This window comes from Penaeus japonicus, unplaced genomic scaffold, assembly GCF_977035675.1.
Source record: "Penaeus japonicus unplaced genomic scaffold, GWHDUDI00000001_assembly GWHDUDI00000002, whole genome shotgun sequence".
Lineage (NCBI taxonomy): Eukaryota > Metazoa > Arthropoda > Malacostraca > Decapoda > Penaeidae > Penaeus > Penaeus japonicus.
In genome coordinates this window covers 3,025,143-3,045,142 of record NW_028234404.1, presented here as the reverse complement: position 1 = coordinate 3,045,142, position 20,000 = coordinate 3,025,143, and the positions used below count along the sequence as shown (strand labels likewise).

The 20,000-nt window shown below is 40.1% G+C and overlaps 1 protein-coding gene across 1 annotated transcript in view; it reads right to left on the bottom strand.

The window, feature by feature from the left end:
• Window positions 1-20,000, bottom strand: part of ca (RCC1 and BTB domain containing protein claret) — a 28,505-nt gene that overhangs the window by 1,628 nt on the left and 6,877 nt on the right. The window contains exons 2-26 of the mRNA XM_043003743.2: window positions 19,294-19,421; window positions 18,979-19,112; window positions 17,596-17,734; window positions 17,294-17,465; window positions 16,388-16,646; window positions 12,333-12,562; window positions 12,014-12,187; window positions 11,566-11,816; window positions 10,712-10,886; window positions 9,760-10,602; window positions 9,455-9,649; window positions 8,937-9,128; window positions 7,970-8,124; window positions 7,693-7,789; window positions 7,389-7,574; window positions 6,641-7,226; window positions 6,080-6,292; window positions 5,713-5,858; window positions 5,352-5,549; window positions 3,016-3,198; window positions 2,678-2,907; window positions 2,337-2,534; window positions 883-1,016; window positions 401-741; window positions 1-218 (exon numbers count right to left, since the gene is read on the bottom strand). The exon at window positions 1-218 is cut by the window's left edge and continues 1,628 nt beyond it. Of these exons, the coding sequence (XP_042859677.2) occupies window positions 45-218; window positions 401-741; window positions 883-1,016; window positions 2,337-2,534; window positions 2,678-2,907; window positions 3,016-3,198; window positions 5,352-5,549; window positions 5,713-5,858; window positions 6,080-6,292; window positions 6,641-7,226; window positions 7,389-7,574; window positions 7,693-7,789; window positions 7,970-8,124; window positions 8,937-9,128; window positions 9,455-9,649; window positions 9,760-10,602; window positions 10,712-10,886; window positions 11,566-11,816; window positions 12,014-12,187; window positions 12,333-12,562; window positions 16,388-16,646; window positions 17,294-17,465; window positions 17,596-17,734; window positions 18,979-19,112; window positions 19,294-19,409 (5,721 nt within the window). The 5' untranslated portion in view covers window positions 19,410-19,421 and the 3' untranslated portion in view covers window positions 1-44. The remainder of the gene's footprint in view (window positions 219-400; window positions 742-882; window positions 1,017-2,336; window positions 2,535-2,677; window positions 2,908-3,015; window positions 3,199-5,351; window positions 5,550-5,712; window positions 5,859-6,079; window positions 6,293-6,640; window positions 7,227-7,388; window positions 7,575-7,692; window positions 7,790-7,969; window positions 8,125-8,936; window positions 9,129-9,454; window positions 9,650-9,759; window positions 10,603-10,711; window positions 10,887-11,565; window positions 11,817-12,013; window positions 12,188-12,332; window positions 12,563-16,387; window positions 16,647-17,293; window positions 17,466-17,595; window positions 17,735-18,978; window positions 19,113-19,293; window positions 19,422-20,000) is intronic.

Sequence of the window (20,000 nt, the reverse complement as noted above, 5' to 3'; positions counted from 1 at the left end):
AAAGTCACCATACTTTTCAGACAGAAGTCCTGATTATAATTCCCTTAGTTTGTTTGCTTGTGCTTTGTTAGCTTAATTGTGAGATGGGCGAGAACGCAGTGTGGGCAGGCCATCTCCGGTTGGTCACTGTGGTACTGGTCGAGAAGAACTCTTGCTGTCTTCCCCAGAAGTCCAGGAACCGACATCACAGACGTTTCCATTTGAGGTAATACACGGGTCTGAGGTAACGTAGAAGTGTTTTGTTGGTGAGCAATAAAAACATTTTGTTGGCGGAACAATTTCTTTCTTGGTGAAGCAGAGTTATAATCATAAATCAAGTCTATAAAAATTAAGAATTTAAGTAAATCAAAATAACTGAAATATAAATGACAAATATCCACAAGTTAGCACATAGCTTTACCTTGAAATCCTTGTTTGTGAAGTGATGACCGCAGGTAAAAAGCACGCAGTCTTTCTCCGGTTCCTTTGCTGCCTTCCCACCCTTCTGCTTCTGGGAAGACCCACTTATGGAGCCTCTTGCTTCGGCTTTCTTGCCCACGAACGCATCGTCCTTTTGGAGCTTGGCAATGTCTTCCTTGTTTAGGTTGATAGTGTCGGGTGCCTTCTTGTTCAGGGCGTCTACTGCTAAGTCCAACTGACTAGAGTCCTCGTTTGCAACCCGACCACTCTGGCCAGCATCTGCACTGGGCTGTACCCCACTCACCTGTGCCAACAGCTCCACATATTCTCCACCTGCACCTCCTAGGAAGCCAAGCACATTGTTAGTTGGTGTGAAACAACTAAATTTTTTTGCCATTAATTTGAATAATCATTCCTATTTCATTTTCCTTTGTCTTACATCTTTAAAAAAACATTATAATGGAAGCAGTGTTACCAGCTTACCAGCTTGGAGGTGATTTATAACTGAAGAACAGAGATTGAGGCAGAATTTGGTGGAGAGCTGACCAAGGACTTTCATGGCTGGGTCTTCTGTTGCATCCTCTGCCCCCTCTTTGCTGTCTGTGACTGCCCCATCACTGCAACGGGAGGTATAACTGATTATGGGCTGCAGGCAACAGGGCAAACAAAAACAAATGTTGCAGACCTTTCATCAACAAGCTTTACAGTAACCAACAGATTAGTAATAATGGCCAGAGCAGACAGTAATAATAGACAAATCATTAAATATGTTGACATTTTGGCTTTCATAAATCTTATGTTTTCTTTCGTCTTCTTCAGTTAAATCTGAAATCTGAATATCCTAACCCATCCCTGTCTTAAAATCACCAACAGAACGAAGCATTGTCATTTATCAGATCTCTTTCAACTGCTATTCTTTGAAGTTCTAATGATAAAATATTGAAACACACCTTATTTCTGAATTTGTTCTATCATTTAATTTACTTTCTGTCCTTTTTCCTTTTGTTGAGAGTACAAGCAATTTGATTCTTCAGTTATGATGACATATCATACCAAATGCTAATTAGCATCACTTTACTATTACGTAATATATAGATTCATATTTCATAGCACAAGCCTGGAAAATAATAGGAAACATACACAAGATGCCCAAGCCCAGGCTGAACATCATATGTAACTCATCTCAAAAGGATTAAGCTGTTGACTATGAAGACCTTAAAAAAAAGGATATTAAGACTGCAATGAAACCAGAGTCTCTGATTCAACATCTCTAGAGGAGAAGGAAGAACTAAGATAAAATCAGAACTCTTTCTAGGACCTTTGACCCTGCAAGTCAGTACTGGCTTCTAACACAGTGACAGGAATGAAACCAAGGCAAACTCCAATAAGGACATTATCAGATCCTAGGGGTTCATACTGCTTTCTAGAAGCATGTCTCTTTGGTAAAATATACTTTAGATAAAAAGTACTTTTCTTATGATCAAAATCATAAAACTCTATCTTTCAAGATCAACCTATTCAGGCCGGAAGATGTTATATTATGTAATTGTAATATTTCCTTCACGATGGATGACGTCCTATCAAGTCATGGTCTCTCCCTGTATATGCACATTTTACACTGTTACGTTTGTATATACATATTGTAGTTGCATTTGTATATACACAAGTGTGTGTGAAAAAAAGAAAAAAAAGAAAGGAAAGGAAAATAATAATAAGAAGAAGAAGAGAGAAAGAAAGGAATATGCACCATTGTTAGTGAATAATAATAATAATAATAATAATAATAATAATAATAATAATAAAAAAATCAAATCACATAATTCATGGTTCCCTTAAATCTAAAGATGGTCTTTCTATAACGTTTGACAAAGCGACTAAAATCAAAAGCAAGTGAGAATATAAAGGTGAGCTACAAACACCTCTATCCTAGCACTTACCCAAACAGCAACAGTGCCAGAGGATAGACAGTTCGAGGAAGATGCGTCAACAGCAGATCCTCCAGCTGCGCTAAAGGTAAAGAATGTGAAAGCCAGAGTGATATGCCTTCTTGTAGAACATGTCTCATTCCTGTCTGTGACTCTTCTGTTTGTAGCCTTAAGTAGTGATCAATTATTCTTACTGCTTCACTTACCAGACTGAAAAGGAGCATGATGAGAAATGTCAATAATTACATACAATGGGAAGAAAAATAAATACATTAATTATTTGACCTTTATCAAAGAACATTATTGCATTATTCACATTCTCTCTACACTCTTTGAAAACAAGCTTAAACTACCTTTTGTCTGGAGGTGAAGTACCATTTTGTTTTTCCTGACTAGAACAATTAGCCTCCTTCTCTCCTATGTCTGCCCCTTCATGGTTGCTTGAGTTCTCCTTTCCTTCTAGCTTGTAGAGGCCGCCACTTTGCTTCAAGAGAGCACAGAGGTGATGGTGCATGGCCTGGCTGTACTGCCGTTCCAGGGTGTACACTGTTGCTAGGGCCTGGTGACCTCTGGTTTCTTGGAGCTGGAAGGAAAGACGACATGCTAAATCTCAGTAAAAAATAACATTAACAAACACGAAATCATTCCCTCTGATTCAAGCTGCAAACAGGGTTTTCTTTCTCTTGCTTACCATATTTGTAAGATTCTTGATGTTGTAACTGCCATGGAGGAACGTAAGAGCAGTGTGAAGAGTGCGGTCAGCATAAGCTCCATCGTCTATGTCATCTGATTTTGTACCCCCTTTGCTCTCTGGTTGACCATCCACTGCATCCAGTCTGATTCGGCTCAACCACCAGTGGGCTCCTCCTGTTGGCTGTGGAGTTAAAAATAAGTAGATGTATGTTTGATCAATGTAAATAATTTATAATCATACAATGCAGTAACATTCTTTTACCATATCATTAACTCATTTGTAAATGGAAATATAGCTCTATTTCTCTTTGTTAAATGAATAACCCCAAAAAATGAAAAAAAGGTGAAAAATAACACCACTTCCTTACAAAAGGCTAAGGGTTGCCAGTGTTTATTTTTGTAGTCTGGTTATTTTAAGCCTTTCATATTATGAGTGTTACATACTTGCAGGATAAGTTTGTACTGTAAGGCACAAGAAACAAGCATCAATGATGCTCTGAAACATGAAATAAAGGCTGGATGAGGATGTCTACATAATGGACAAGGCCAAGATGCAGATGGCCAATATGCAATTCTTCATATGCCTGCCAGAGTCTTAAGCCACAATGCATACATGAAACGGCATCAGAAACTGCTCACTGTTGAAATGCGCTCACAGTCATGAAATATTATGAGTCATGGCTCTGCTTTCACAGTTTCAGCTTTTGAAATTCAGCCTAAACCCTTGTTTTGTAATGGATATAAGGGAAAATATTGACTGGGCTAGTCTGCATTGTCAGGAGCAAGGAGAGGACATTTTAATTGTACCTCTCATTTATAGCCGGTGCCAGCAGTGTCAGAAATATCCCATTTTGACAGCCAGTTAGCTCGGTTGGGTTAAAGGGCACCACACACTGTGTACCTATTAGTCTTCACAATTTTCCTTTAAATAGTACATAAATTACTTACATTCACATTAAACAATACAAATTGAAAAGTTTAAAACAAAGGTTCTCAAACACAATGCTGTGGTATCCTGGGGTGCCTCAGCAAGTACTTAAGGTCCAATAGGTTCAACTAGGGTGCCACAAGATTCCAAAGAGAAATAAAAGTTATGGATGCAAGAGGTTACTCAAATTCTTCTGATGTGTGTTAAATGTTTGTTGTTTGAGCATGTAACCTATCACTATTTTGTTTTGAGCAGTAACTTGTAAAAAAGCACTGAAAGTCACCCATCCAAGGGCTCTACCAAGCATTATCATCAGAGAGCAATGACCCACAGCAAGCAAAATGCTGGCCTCCCCCTCTCAAGTACCAACGATGCATGATGTGTAGGTAGAATGAGAACAGGATGGTAATCCAGACCATCTGCAGCATTTGTAATTTGCCCCTGTGCCAGTTTGGCTGCTTTGTGCTGTGGCACTCGCTCTTCCCATTGCTTCAGTTCTTCTCATTACAGATAGTTTTCATTGATGTCAGATGACACATAAAGTCTCAAAAGATAGTTGCAAGAAGAAGAGAGAGAGAGATAGGAAAAAAAACATACAAACACAAACATGGCTCTAGTATAATAATGTGATGGATAGAGTGTGAAAAGTCATGATACCTCAGGTTAACCCATTACCGATGGGGCTGTTTTGGCTCCAAATGGTCGAAACAATGGGATATTTCGAATGTATAAGCCTAACACCTCGGGGTATTCGCCCACACTGGCTCCAGCCAAGTGCTATACGCCTGGTCACCCGCCACACTGGCCAGGAGAATAGCCAAGACGAAATATCTCATCCCTGGCAGCTGGTGCTGCCACCACTTGATACGATATCTTGTCACCCATCGTTAGCGGGTTAAGCACCTTCTCAGGTGACACTAATGCCTGTTCTGGGGACCAGTCAAGAAAATCTATCCCCCTCTAAAATGGGTTGAGAGTATACAAACTTCACACAACATAAAATAACACATACAACATCCATTACATCTTGATCTTGAGAAACAGGTAATATTCATCTTTCAAACAATCTGTATGTTTATCCCTAAAGAGAAAGAAAAAGTGAGAGAGAGAGAGAGAGAGAGAGAGAGAGAGAGAGAGAGAGAGAGAGAGAGAGAGAGAGAGAGAGAAGAGAGAGAGAGAAAGAGAGAGAGAGAGAGAGAGAGAGAGGAGAGAGAGAGAGAGAGAGAGAGAGAGAGAGAGAGAGAGAGAGAGAGAGAGAGAGAGAGAGAGAGAGAGAGAGAGAGAGAGAGAGAGAGAGAGAGAGAAAGAAAGAGAAGGAGAAATTGAGAGAAGGAGAAATTGAGAGAGACAGAGAAAGAGAGTAAGAGAGAAAGAGAGAGAGAAGAAAGAAAGCAGTTATAGCTAACCTTTTCTTGATTGTTGTTGGCCGCTGCATAGTGATGAGGCGGAGGGTGTGGGTGAGGTGGGAGACCATTTACGACTCTTGGGGTTTCGCAGTTAGAGTGAACGCTGTGCGGAACTTTGAGGACACGCTTGGTGGTGCGGAGCATGAACACGCGCCCAGCCTGTCCCTTGTCCTCCTCTGGTGTGTTGCTTTTCCCAAGCTGCATAAGGATTTTTTAAAGATTTCATGTCAGATTTCAGTGAAAACAAATCTAAGTGTTGATATAATAGGCATGAGGACATATCCACATATGATCACTGAAGACTATTACAACACAATATAACAGAAGGATAAGAAAGAAATGATGAAAAAGGGGAATATACCTGAGAATAATAGTTTGATCCCCATCCCCATAATTGTCCCTGAGATTCGAGAGCCAGAGTAAAGTCAGCTCCACAAGCAATGCTGGTGATATAAGCGTCGTCTAAGATGCGTGTTGGGCTCAAAACCTCCCTCCTATTTCCGGTTCCTTGGGGGTGGATATTTGAAAATTGAATCAAGTTTAGATCACAGTATCAATATTGTTGCTATATCAAGAACACTACTTTCAAAATCATATCCTGAATGTTATATAACTAACTAACCATAAAATGTTTTTAATATGCCAGTTAGATTTTGATGGTTACCATGATTAATCAAGATAAAAATCCTAGGAGAGTGGTCACATACAAAAAATACTACACTGCCCACCTAACTGCCCAGACATGTTCCTTCCCCAAGCATAGAGTGCACCATGAGTGGTTAGCAGGATGGAGTGCTGGCTACCACAGGCGACAGCTCTCACTGCCCCGAAGCCATGGGGCATTTCTACTTCCTGAGGTAGCAGGTGGCCCAAGTCACTAGGGTCGCAGGATGGTACAGTGTTTGCAGTAACAGCCCTACTCGCACTGTAGGACAATGAATCTGAAAGGAAGAAATATAAAAGAAATAAAATTAGAAAGCTTGTAGTTAAAAAATATTCATACTGACATTGGTACTGTCTATGAGAAATAAATTTCTACAGATTTATAATAGGACAGTGCATAAATTAAATATATTTCTGCACATAGCCTAAAATAAAACTATTTGATCTAAAACAAAGCATTCAGTTATGCTCAATGTATAATTGACTGAATAAAATACTATTTATGTTATTGTAACATGAATTTTTCAAGTAAGTAGAGGGAAAGAGAAATGAAAGAAAGAAATAGAAAGAAAGATAGATGGATCTTGGCACATCAACACAACCAAGAAGATATGTGTAACACTCACTCCCATTGCTATTTGAACTACTGTTGGAAGATGCTTCACTAGTGTCTTCTTGAGGTGAGTTTGAGCTCTGGCTGTTGTTTGTGCTGTCAGAATTACCGGCCTCCCCAGACTGTTCTCTGTCACCGCCATTTCCTATCCTGTCCTCGGCTGCCTTCTCTGGAGATGGTTCAGGAGAAATAATGAAAGACTTGGCACCTCCACTGCCCTCTGTCTCCTCCTCATCTTCAGGCAGTGTTGCAATGGTGTCTTCACCGTCATCAAGCTCTGCCTCTGCTTCCCCTCCCTCGCTGAGTCCCTCTTGGCTTCCAGACTCAGTGATAGCACCATTGACACCCTTCCTGAGCTCCTCCTTATCTGGAGACTGCAATTCTGGTATTTCTCCAGTGACCCCAGAACTGTTTTCTACCTTGTGGTCTGGGCTGTTTTCTTCCTTGCTCTCACCATTTGTTTTACCATTCTCCGCCTCCTTTTTCCCTCCTTCACCTTGCTGTGTCAGCCTGGCCCGCCGTTGTAGCTGTGCCTGTACCCTGAGACAGGCTGGGTTGTTGCCCCATGTGTAAACTTTGTGGTTCTTTGTTACAGCAATCTGAAAAAAGTGAAATAAGGATCAAAAGATGAAAACCCTGTCTCTTTAACTCAAAACTTTCAATCAAAACTTTCAAACTAATCCAAAATATACAACACCTCACTGATACAACCCTGATTGCCATTTTGTTATCATTTATTGAAATGAACAAAACAAACTTACATTCTGGAAGTACCCAGCAGCGAGGTGTGTTGCAGGCCCAGGCAGGGGGACTCTCTCTGGCCGTGTGACTTTCATGATTCCGCCATTCCCACACTGCCCATATGTCCCGCAGCCCCATGCGTACACAGACCCATCAGAAGCCATGGCTACAGTGTGTGCATAGCCACCTTGTGCTTGAACAATTTGCTTAAAAGAAAAACAAACAAACAAACTTTATTATTTGCATAAGATCTCCCTAAACTCTACATAAATTATGCCCATATACTTGTTAACAAAGAGGTCTCACAACCTTCTGTATATCTACCTTCTTGGTCAATCTCTGAATGACAGTCGGCACTTGTACATCCTCAACACTACTATGCCCAAGTTGGCCATGGACTCCCCAACCCCATGTGTATAGCCTGGAAAAGCAAATAGAAAGTTGATATCATTCCTTAAAAAAAAAAAGAATAAATAAGTGAAAAATCATATCTCTTACGTATTGCATCATAAAAGTATACAAAATTGTTATCAATCAAACATCCACAATTTTATTTTAAGTTATCACATGAAGCACATTTTTATTTTCCCTATATACTCACTTGCCATCCTCACTGATTGCCATGGAGTGGAACTGTCCGCAAGCAATATTCACGATGCCCTTCCCCTCCAGACTTGTTAGCAAAGTGGGCCTGGGATAGCGACCTGTGCTACCTGTGCCTACCTGACCGTACCTGCTATTACCCCAACCATAGACCTGTTAGAAATATATAGGACTTTAGAAGTAATTCGTTTTGAGCGCAAATGAAAATGAAACACTTAAAAAAATCATACAAAAACGTGCAAATGACATTTATCCCTCCCGAGATGAGCTGAATCTCAAGATGTTCAGCACAGGCTGGGTGTTGGCAACAAGGAACATCTTATGATGTTCTGTGTGTTTTTTATATCTTAACCTAATGGTATGATAACTGAGTCTATATATGGTATAATAGTACTGTAGCATTAATGAGCATTTTGTATGATGCCATTGTTACACAACTGAAGGAAAACTCTAACAATATCTCTCTCTCTCTGTCTGTCTGTCTCTCTCATGTTTCCTTTCTTTGAGCCCACTAATAATTAGAGGAAATAAAACAATGCTATGGTGATAACAAAACTATATAGATAAATAACATTACAAAATGACAAAAAGTATTCATACAAAGATGACTAAATTGGAGATAAATGATATTATAAAATAAGAAATGATTATCATATATAGGGACATAAGCAGCAAAACTAAATAAAAATAAACAAAAGTAGATGTGATAACGACAAATGGCCATTATTTGGCTTTGCTCTTTGCTCAATGTGTCTGGCAACACAGCAACAGTCTTACCAACAAGTGATCCCGCCCTATGAAACATGCCCAACCAGAGGGGTGAAGTGATGAATACAGAACCCATAGTGGAATTGTTAACTTGTGATATGATTCAACAAATCATTTGCAAAAAGGTGGACGTCAACAAGGATTTGCCACTCCAAAAACGATAACCAGATCACCCTCATCATAATACCTCTACTTACCCCATTATCCGTGATAGCTAGCATGTGGTTTTTCCCTGCAGCCACACTTAGCACCTTCATCTGGGCAAAGTATGTAACCATCCTTGGCTCGGAGCCATCAGAAACCAAGCTAGTCTGGCCTCTTCCGTTCATGAGTGGTGTCAAGGGGCTAGGGCCAGACACAAGGTGGGGGACAGTGCCGTTGATGTTTGGCTGTTGGAGAGAGTGGGTGGGGATAGACATCCCTTAGCTATTCGAACAATTTATTTCAGTGTCATGTGACTCATGATAGAGAAGTACATGTAACTACAGATTTCAATATAGTACGGATATTTTATAAATAGAAGAATAATAATGATTTTTTTTTTTACACATATCAAACCCATAGTTCAAGAAAAATAAAATAAACAAAGTATTTATAATAGTAAACTAAAAGAACATCATCTGCAGTATTTATTTCAATGTTACATTATATTGTTACTCAAAACCAACATTGGAAACAGTAAACTAGTATTCACAATAAAAATACAAAAACTTACCTCCTGATCTTCTGGGAGAAAGACATTCACTCCTGACACAAGTTTAGGGTTTGTGGTGCAACGAGAGCCATGGCCAAGAACACCATAGTCTGGCCTGCCCCATGTGTAGAGATAATTGCCAATAATCAATGAAGTGTGGCCATATCCACATGCCAGTACCTGGTGGTGTACTTTATCAACAGGCACTGGTACAATCTGAGGGAGATGGAATGATTGTGAGTGACAGAATAATAACACTTGTATGAAAGAATGCCAAATTTCCAACAGTTTGCAGTTCATGGTGCTATAAAAAAAATAGATCTCACCTCTTTTGGAATTTCTACTTTGTAAGTCAGGAGTTCAGGATTGTATATCCAGCCTCTTCTTTGGTTTAGATGGATGATGATGGAAAGGAATACCTCGACAAATGCCTCAACCGACACCAGTTCTTCACTGCCATATGCAAGGAGACAAGAGTTGTGGACCATTGACGATAGCGGAGGAAAAGCCTGCTTCTTGCCATTGGTTGTCTGTAGGAATGGCCTTATTGCTGGCTGTGTTGGGTTGTAGAGGTCAGCAAGACGACGGAGAACTGGGACCTCAAGTGTGGAAAGCAACCCTAGTACAAGAGCAATGTGTCTCCGTGCTAGTGTTGGGCGAGTGAGGAGGACCTGACGCAGCTCTGGGTCTGAAACACAATGCAGATAGCCAGCCTCCCTCTCTCGTGCCAGAGGAGAGACACTGTCAATAGTGGTCTGGCCTCCCATCTGGTCAAGGTCAATTGAGTCCAGGATAGGGGATGCCTGTGATGCCAGCAAGAGCTGGAGTTTCTCAAGATAGAGGCCTCGGGAAGCGGCCAGGTACTGTAGGGTCTCCCAGCGCCAGGAGCCCGCAGCCAGGGCAAGTGCCAGCACTTCATCATAGTACTGATTGTCCCTAAGGAAGAGAAGCAAGTTTCTCAAGGCTTGTTGCTGTTGTGGTGGCTTGTGTGAGCCTGGAAGACACAGGTGGTGCAAATGACAAATGATGGCAAGGTTGGCCAGGTTGCGGCGCTCTTCCACCCCAAGGTCTGGCCCACTCACGCCACTGGTTAATGTGCCCATGTAGGTGAGGAACTCGGTTACAAGCCCTTGGCCAGCAAACTTGATTGAGCACTTCACATGAGGACACTGAGGAGCATAAAAGTAGAATCAGTACATATATATTTCATCACACTTCATGCAACATTTCAATAAAAAAAGGCATCTTATCTATGAAAATAGTAACAGCAATGCTAACCCTTGAGTGCTTGTACAAGGCAATGGCTGCACTGAAATTTCTGGACTGAAGCTTGACATCTGCCGCAAGTTCAAAGAGCTTTGGGTCCAGAGAGAACATCACACCAAGCTTATTTGCACTATCAATATCACCTGCTCGGAGCACCAAGTCCATGAAGAGAGATTCTACACTGGTTCTGTGTGTTAAAAGGAGGTGCTTGAAAACAATGTCTAATTATGGATTCATGTTATATATGCATTATCTTATTGTAATCATTGTAATTTTGAACATTAATAATTCAAAACTGAATGAAAACATCTCTTGCAAATTCCCATTAATGATTAAAGTAAAGTTTCACATTAGTACAACAAAGATTTCACTATAATGAGACAAACTTTCAGGTAAATGAGACAAGGAGGGGGAGGGGCACAAGTCATCCATCTCTGTTAAATGTGAACTAGGCCTAAACCTACTAAGGCAAATTTCATGGCTTTTATAAGATCTATGTGATTTTGTCACTGCTGGAGGCAATCTTACCGCACAAACCCTCAAACTAATGAAAGGGAGAACCAATTCATCAACTGGTAATGACTGTCATTTGTCACTGAATGACTCAGAACATCAAGTGATGATGAGCATGGCTTAACTATGTTGTAATACCAATGGGAAGTGGAAGCATTCTTCTAGTGAGGTAACAAACATAGTTTTTTTTTTCAATTTTTTTTTTCTTCCTAAACGAAAAGTTTTTTTTTTTTTTTTTTTTTATTTTAAGGGTTAATAAGAAACCAAATTTTCACATAAGGAAACAAAATAGACACCTTTAAAAAATGAAGCCACCCAACATCATCTCAAAACCATAGACCTCACAGACATACCTTGGTTGACATATATACAAAGATTTGGTAGTTAACACAATGCATCCATGGGGCCAAGTATGACTTGGAAGTTCTACGTAATCTTCGTCTTCCTCATCTCTGCCAATCCGCCCCACGACAGACGACCTGCCAGAGCGTGGTGGACTGCTGTTAGCGTCCTGTGAGATCAGGGGGGGACTAGAGTGCAGTGACACGATTTCTTCGTCCTCCGGCAAGTCTATTTCCTGGATCACTGGATTTACCTTGCTGTCCTGCAAAGTATGTAAGCCTTATCATGATTGAATGCAAATTGATAGTACAATGTAAATCATCCAATCACAGGTTCAATTACTAAAAAGGTGAAGCATGATTCTCAACGTAATTTCTATTTATAGCCATGGGTTGTTTAACCTCTTGACAACGGGTTCTCTTCGTCTAAAGTACCTCATCCATCTACAAAAGAGCTTACTATTGTTCCGTCGATCTTTGATGAGGATGAGAAGAACGTAGAGATGATGGTGAGTTTCCGCCGTGATGTTGCATCTGAGAGGAAGATCATCTCATCTTGGAGGATGATTTTCTCAGCATCAGGTATGATTTTGAAGACAAACAGAGGGGTGGGTTCCAAATCAGTGCTGTAAATCTGTTGGCAAAAATTATGTAACGCAATTTTTTGCAAAATTAAAAGAATGTCAAACTTTTAAAATGGCATCATTCAAACAGAAGAACAAAAATGGAATAATAAAATAATAACATAAAACAATAATAAAAAGACACAATCAACTAACCATCAATGTAGTGTTTGGTTTATAATGCCCTGCTAACAGGTATCTTTCTTTGGCATACTGTGGGGTCGCAATAACGTCATGGATGTATTTGCAAAGCCTCTCTGGCCTGGCGGAGATGCATGGGGCAGCCTCCCCGTCACCTCCTGAGGCTATGGAGGTTGTGGAGGTTGTCATAATTTGCTCTGGGGTAGTTGTGGCAGACATTTCATCAATATCACAAGTGTCCACACCTGGAATGCAAGAGACGAATACAGTTTGGGTTTATTTAGCAACAAAGAATGGAACTCTGCAGTGCTAATTAAGTATTTATTTGTAGGATTTTTAGCTTGAAGGTCATTTTGATGTGTTATTGTGAGTGGCAAGAATCTGTAAGCTTCTAAGGACCTTAAAACATTTTTTGATTTCTTTTTATTTGGAACATTTTATTTTTTGCAAAATGAGTTATCCTTACAAAATTCAGTAACCGGAGAATTATCCTACAAAGTTTTAGAGCCCTATCTTAATTTTCAGTCAGTGGCAGGGACTCAAAGGTGAAAGTACCCAACAGGTTGTCTAGGCTCTCTTTATCTCCTGTAAACTTAAATTCAATATATATTGAACACTCCCATATATAAAGAAAGAGTGAAAACTTGCAATGAGCAGCAGTATAACTTGAGTGGCCAAAAATGGATACCCATTCCGTCTGCCTTACATGAGGCTCATGCATGCTCCCTTTCATGCTCCTCCCTTATTCAACCCATTATAGATTTCATGACAAACATGACTTAAGTCTTTGTCACGACGGGTGTCATGATGAATGTGACGATAGTTGTTACGTTATATTCAAAGTTAGGGAAAGTGGATCATTGTGTTTCTTTATGAGACTATGAGTAATAACTCGTATTTTGACACTAAGAATGTCAATTGCAATTCATTTAGTATAACTGGTGTCAAATTCAGTAAAATAGATCTAGATTAAAATCCCAAACAAAAATAGCACCAATCTCTACTAGCACCATCAGGAAAGAAAGCTTTGAAGGGCACCCATCCATTGACTCTACCAAGCACCAGTTTCAGAGAGTGACAACATACAATAAGATGCCAATTTCTTGGTATAAAGGATATCCTCTTCCCCATCTATTCATATTACCTTCATTGGCATAATTAATTCTTATATATTTATTTACAAAAGTATACTAATATGGAAAAGAAAGTTTTTTCTTGTCCTCCCATTTGTATCACACAGAGTATAAAGTACGTAATGAACTGATAAATACCCTTTACTACATATGTTGCATGAAGCTCCCAGTACCCTTGGGAGTGGTGCATGTCCTGGGGCCCAAGCAAGCAACTCTATCCCTGTCTGGAATGAGTTAACCCAATGTGGACGGGTGGCAACATGTTGATGCCAGGAGTATCTTTAATCATATGCAAGGCGTGTTAACCCACTCACGACGGGGGCATTCCAGCCTTGAATGTCACAATGCCGGGGCTTTCGAGCACTTAGGCCTAAATCAATTAAATGGCTGGCACAATACTGTGCCGCCCGGCCACTGGGCTTTTGAATGAGCGGTACAGTACTGTACCACCTGTCCAGAGAGGGTTAAGGTGCCACTGTCAGTCTGGCTCTTTTGCCAAGTGGCACCAGTAGCGAGAAGGGAGAGGAGTGCATATATGTCTTCATTATAATAAAGATAATGTTTTGGAAAACTTGAACATATTTCTTCTTCCATAAATTTGTGATAGTGATGTTACAATGATATATTCCTCCTGTATAAAGAGCAAACTGTAAGTATTATTTGTCTGAACTTGCCATAGCATACAAGTACCCTCTATAAGGATTATCATTATTTGCCATTTAACATCTACAATATAAGTATTAAGCTTTTTATCTTGATGATCATGGTACATCTCCCAAGTACACATGATTCCGGGCCCTTGACAGTGTGGCTTTTTTTAAATCTCAAAAATGACAAATGAGATACAAGACATTGCCCTATTAAAGACAAGTTATCAAGAATAAAAACATAAAGCAAAAGCTATGCAATTTGTCACTGACATTATGTGCTAAAAACATAATGTGTTGGCTAGCATAGAAAAAGAACTTGCAAAAAAGTATGAAAGAGGATAAAATCAGAAGGAAGATATTAACTAAACTAATCTAAACTAAAATATCAATGGCAATGAAGTATTGTGCATGGGTGGAAGGTGTCATCTCTCTCTTTCCCTTGGAATACTGGTGAAAATGTTTACAAAACAAGACAAATTATAATTCTTCCTCAAAAGAGGTGTCTGAACTTAATCCACAGCATCAGTGTGTATGGTAACATAATATTCATTACCTGGTAAGTGCTAAGAAATGTTTTTTAAATTCACTTGAGAGAAGAAATACAGATAATTGTGAACAAAAGGCAGAGTGATCTTGAGTCAGCCATTAGTTGGTAAGTAATTTATTTGACATTTGTAGAATGACAAAACACTTGACTGTCCTTAACCCATTCACGACGGGACGTATTTTTGCCTACTCCCATTAACACCGGGAAGATAAGATGCGCGCGACACTTTGTGCCGGGGTGTTTTCTTGATGCGCGGAGCCGCGCTGATCCTCTCAGAGCGTTTTTCACCCATCCAATTATGGTTTTCATGAATGCATCTATAATGTAAAGGCATGTAAAAATATTGCCATGTTCAGAGGAGTTATTTTAGTCATAAAACATGTTACAGTAATGCCTTTCTAGTTTTATTTTATATTCTTCCCTTCTATGTGAAAATACCAAAGGAAAGTGGAAGCAATATCTTAGTGGGGCATCAAAAAACATGTTCTATACTTTTTTTTTTTTTTGTTTTACCAAAACAAAAAGAAGAACAATATGAATAATCATACACGTACATATGAGTATGTACATGTACCTCGTGAAGCGACATGACATGATATCATGGGTAATCAATACATTAGAAGTAGTATTACATTAGTAATTCTATACTTTATTTTATTTCTAGGCCAAACACATTTGATTTTACAACAGTTTTTCGACTCAGATCTTTTTATTCAACCGATCAAAGAAGCAGAAATTGCCATGATGTCATCAATATCATGTAGTTTTCTGACATTATTTTTACTAACATTATATCTCATTTTGACCCTCAAACACCAAAGTCTAAGAAATTATGTAAAATGATTATATTTGAGAACAACATAGCGATCTATTGCCGACATTTCAGCAAGTCACATTGCCCTTCCTGGTACTCGGTGAGAAAATGCACAATGTCTCAGGATGTCACCCGGTTCCGGGTATATTTTTCGATCTTGTGATAGGACGTCAACCGGCACGAATGGGTTAAGAGTGATTATACCCAAGTTAATCTTGAGTAATGCACATTTATTGTAAATGATACTGACAAATACAAATATCATCAGGGTTTACATAATAGCTGGCCAAGATGACAGATAAGAGAAGACAGCTCTAGTGCCCTAAACGTACCCATAGAGACGCGAGACCCGGTTCCGTGCAGAGTGTGTTGCCGGATAGAAGGAACCCGGTGTTATCATAATACACACATAATTTAGGTTTTAGTCTTTATGCCTCTATCATGATATGAGTTACCATTGTGAACATAAGTTTTTTCTCAATTTTGCTCTTATATGTATGTTTTTCAGATTATCTATGATTTGATAGTTTAAAAAAAATCAATGAGAGAAGAGGTTTGGTTTTGTGTTCTACAAGAAATCAATAAGTATACTTTAATTGTAGGTAAATAAATGTTAGCCACATCAAAATATTTTCTTCTCCAATTTATATGACCATGCAGATTGAGAAAGATCCCAACTACCTCATGCTATGATAACTTACAGAGATTGCAATGAAATTAATTTCTATATTTAGTGGATGATGCTGATAGTTACTGATAATTATGCTGATTATCATGAATATAAATGGTCAATATAACTGTATACATATAAGGATGGCCAGTAAATCTTCATCATTATTAATATGAGTTAATAACAAGAGATTGAGAGAGAGGTAAAAAAAGAAAGAAAGAAAAAAAAAGTTAATCAAAATGATGATACCTCTTACCTTTATTTTCAGTTAATGGTTTGCGCCTGGTGCCCGTCTTTGCCTCAGCAAGCCTCTGTTTAAGCATCTGCAACTTTTCAACAGACAACTGCTTAAGGCCAAGCAGGCGTGATCGGTGTGGGGGCCCTGAGCGGTGTAGTGAAGCCCCGGGACTCTCATCATCTGGCCACTCTGGGGTTATATGTTCAAGGGGAAAGAGATATTGGCTGCTGCGCTGCTCCAACACCAAGCGCCATTGCCTGTCCTCAGGTCCTGTGATCTGTAAAGGTCAGTTTGGTTATATGCAGGAAATAACACATAATGTGACAACTACGATTAACCCGTTAACGACAGGGCTGTTATGGCTCCAAATGGTTGAAACGCCGGGATATTTCAAATGTGTAAGCCTATGGTCTCGAGATTTTCACTCACACTGGCTGTGGCTAAGTACTATATGCCCAATCACCTAGCACGCCAACCAGGAGGATAGCCATAACAAAATATCTTGTCCCTGGTGGCTGACGCTACCATCACTTGACGTGATATTTTGTCACCCGTCATTAACCCATTCGCGCCGGTTGACGTGCTGACACGTTTTGTGGTTTTTGCGTCAGACGCCGGGGACAAGATATGAGGGCAAGGCCGGCGCTCGGGGTGAGCGAGCGGGCAGCCCAGGCTCACGGCTTGTGCGTCCGAGAATCTCGAGGCGTTAGGCTTATGCATTCGAATACCCCAGTATTGCGACCGTGCAAAGACGGAACCGCCCCGGCATGAATGAGTTAAGGGGTTAATGAAAAGTATTCTGATAACAAAAGATTGTTGAGAACTGTTAAGGCAGTTCAAACAGCCATAACAACAACATTAATAATAATTATAACAATGATAATAACAATAATAATAAAAAACTGAAGATACCCCAAGACTGACCAACAAATAGACGGTATCCAAGGAGTTGTCACGGCACAGATCCAGTTCTATGACAGGTACTGTGATGTATGTGCCGCCCACTTCCTTTCCCGTGCTCAGCTCGATGAAGGACAACTCTCCCAGCTCTGTACCAATGATGGCCAGGGAGGCATCGCCAACCATCGTCTGCCACCTGGAAGACATATGCAACAGACACTGCTAGACATTGCTGATTTACCTGGCTTAGTTTCTTTACAAAAAACAACAATCTCTCACAGACGTAAACCCAATTAAACTCCTACTACACCCATCAACCCACTCACCAGACAAGGGATGATGGCCGGGCTCTGCTTCCATTTGGCGGAAGAACGAGGACATCGTCAGTCTTAAAGCGGTGATCCTGCACTGCTCTAGGGTCCAGGCGACTGCCTAGTGGGACCACAAATAGTGTACCATCCTCGCCTGAGAAAAAATAAGATGTCACATGATTAAGGTATCTCAACAATGGTGTTCAACTGTGTTGCCAGTGTTATGTGGATGGAATATAAAATAATGTTTAACTTTTTCTTATATACCGCATATACTTTGGTAAATCATCAGTAAAAGGGAAGGGAGAAAGACAGAGAGAGAGATAAAGGGAGAGAGAGTAAAAGAGAAAGAGAGAGAAAGAAAGAGAAAGAGAAAAAGAGAGAAAGAAAGAGAAAGAGAGAGAGAGAGGAGAGAGAGAGAGAAGAGAGAGGAGAGAGAGAGAAGAGAGAGAGAAGAGTGAGGAGAGAGAGAGGGACAGAGAGAGAGAGAGAGAGAGAGAGAGAGAGAGAGAGAGAGAGAGAGAGGAGAGAGAGAGAGAGAGCAAAAGAGAGAGAAAGAAAGAGAGAGAAGGAGGGAGAGAGAGAGAGAGTGAGAGAGAGAGGGAGAGAGAGAAAGGGAGAGAGAGAGAGAGGAGAGAAAGAGGAGAGAGAGAGAGAGAGAGAGAGAGAGGAGAGAGAGAGGAGAGAGAGTGAAGCGAGAGAGAGAGAGAGAGCGTGAAGCGAGAGAGAGAGAGAGAGCGTGAAGCGAGAGAGAGAGAAAGAAGAGAGAGAGAGAGAGAGAGAGGAGAGAGAGAGAGAGGAGAGAGAGAGAGGAGAGAGAGAGAGAGAGAGAGAGAGAGAGAGAGAGAGAGAGAGGAAGAGGAGAGAGAGAGAGAGAGAGAGAGAGAGAGAGAGGAGAGAGGAGAGAGAGAGAGAGGAGAGAGAGGAGAGAGAGGAGAGAGAGGAGAGAGAGAGAGAGAGAGAGAGAGGAGAGGAGAGAGAGAGAGAGTGTAACTTTGCCATATCCATTTGTATTTTATATCTTATGCTTGCTGTTATTGTTTTTATTTCAATTGAATATTATTTACACACAAACATACATATACTCGTTGCTTCACCTATCTGTTTACTCCTCTCTTACTGTAATAAATGAACTGAACTACATTGGCTATCTTCTTCACAGCACTAAGCTCCACAATACCATAACTCTTGAAAGGAAAGATGAAAGAAGAAAGAGAGTGTGTGAGAGAAAGAGAGAGAATAAGAGAGGAGGAGAGAGAGAGAGAGAGAGAGAGAGAGAGAGAGAGAGAGAGAGAGAGAGAGAGAGAGAGAGAGAGAGAGAGAGAGAGAGAGAGAGAGAGAGAGAGAGAGAGAGAGATTTTCAAAACTGAAATGAAAATACCATGACCCAGCACTTACTGGCAACAAGTAACCATTCTGCATTGGGACTAAAGGCTAAAGCTACAGGTTTTCGGTGCGCATCTGTCGTCCACGGTATTCTCCTGGTGGTAGACTCCCCCTCTCTGTGGTCGAAGATTATTATGTCACCATCACTGGAAAAGAAAACCCAAGAAGCAGTTAGGTCTCATGATAAGGTACACTATTTTTTTCTTTTTTTTTCTTTTATGATAGCTTGTTTATGCAGAATACTCCTAAATTACCATTAATGTAATATCAATAATTGTAAATATGCAACTTCTCTTGTGAAGTCCCTATGGTACCAAATCTACTCACCTGCAAGCAACGGCTACAGTGACAGCCTTAGGTGAAGTGGAGGTGGTGGCAGTGGTGAAGTGGTTGCCACGGAGTCCACCCACCAGCCGCACCACCTCATATATGCCCACTACCATCGCACCATTCACCTGTGGAAGATGATGGGGAGTCATTACTCTTCTTTTGAACAGATGAGTGCATTCTTAACCCATTCACGACAGGACGCATTTTTGCCTACTCCTGCTTCCGCCGGGAAGATAACAAGTGCATGAGGCCTCATTCCAGGTGTTTTCCCACTATGTGAGGCTGCACTGAACCTCTCAGAGTGTTTTTCTATACTTATCATTTTATTTCCAAATGAAAAGAACAATATAAATAATCATAAATATACATACAAGTATGTGCATGTGCCTCATGACATGACATGATGTCATATCATAGGTAATCGACAAATTAGAAATAGTATTACATTAGTAATTTTCTATTTTATTTTATTTCTTGGACAATCACACTTGATTTTACAATAGTTTTTTGACTCCGATCTTTTTATTCATCTGCTCAGAAGCAGAAATTACTATGATGTCATCAATATCACGTAGTTTTCTGTAATTTTTTTTTTCTTTTACATTATATCACATTCAATCACCCAAATTTAAGAAACAGTTTAAGAAATTATGAAAAATGACTATATTTAAGAACAATCTACCTCTTCAGCATCTTTGTAATAA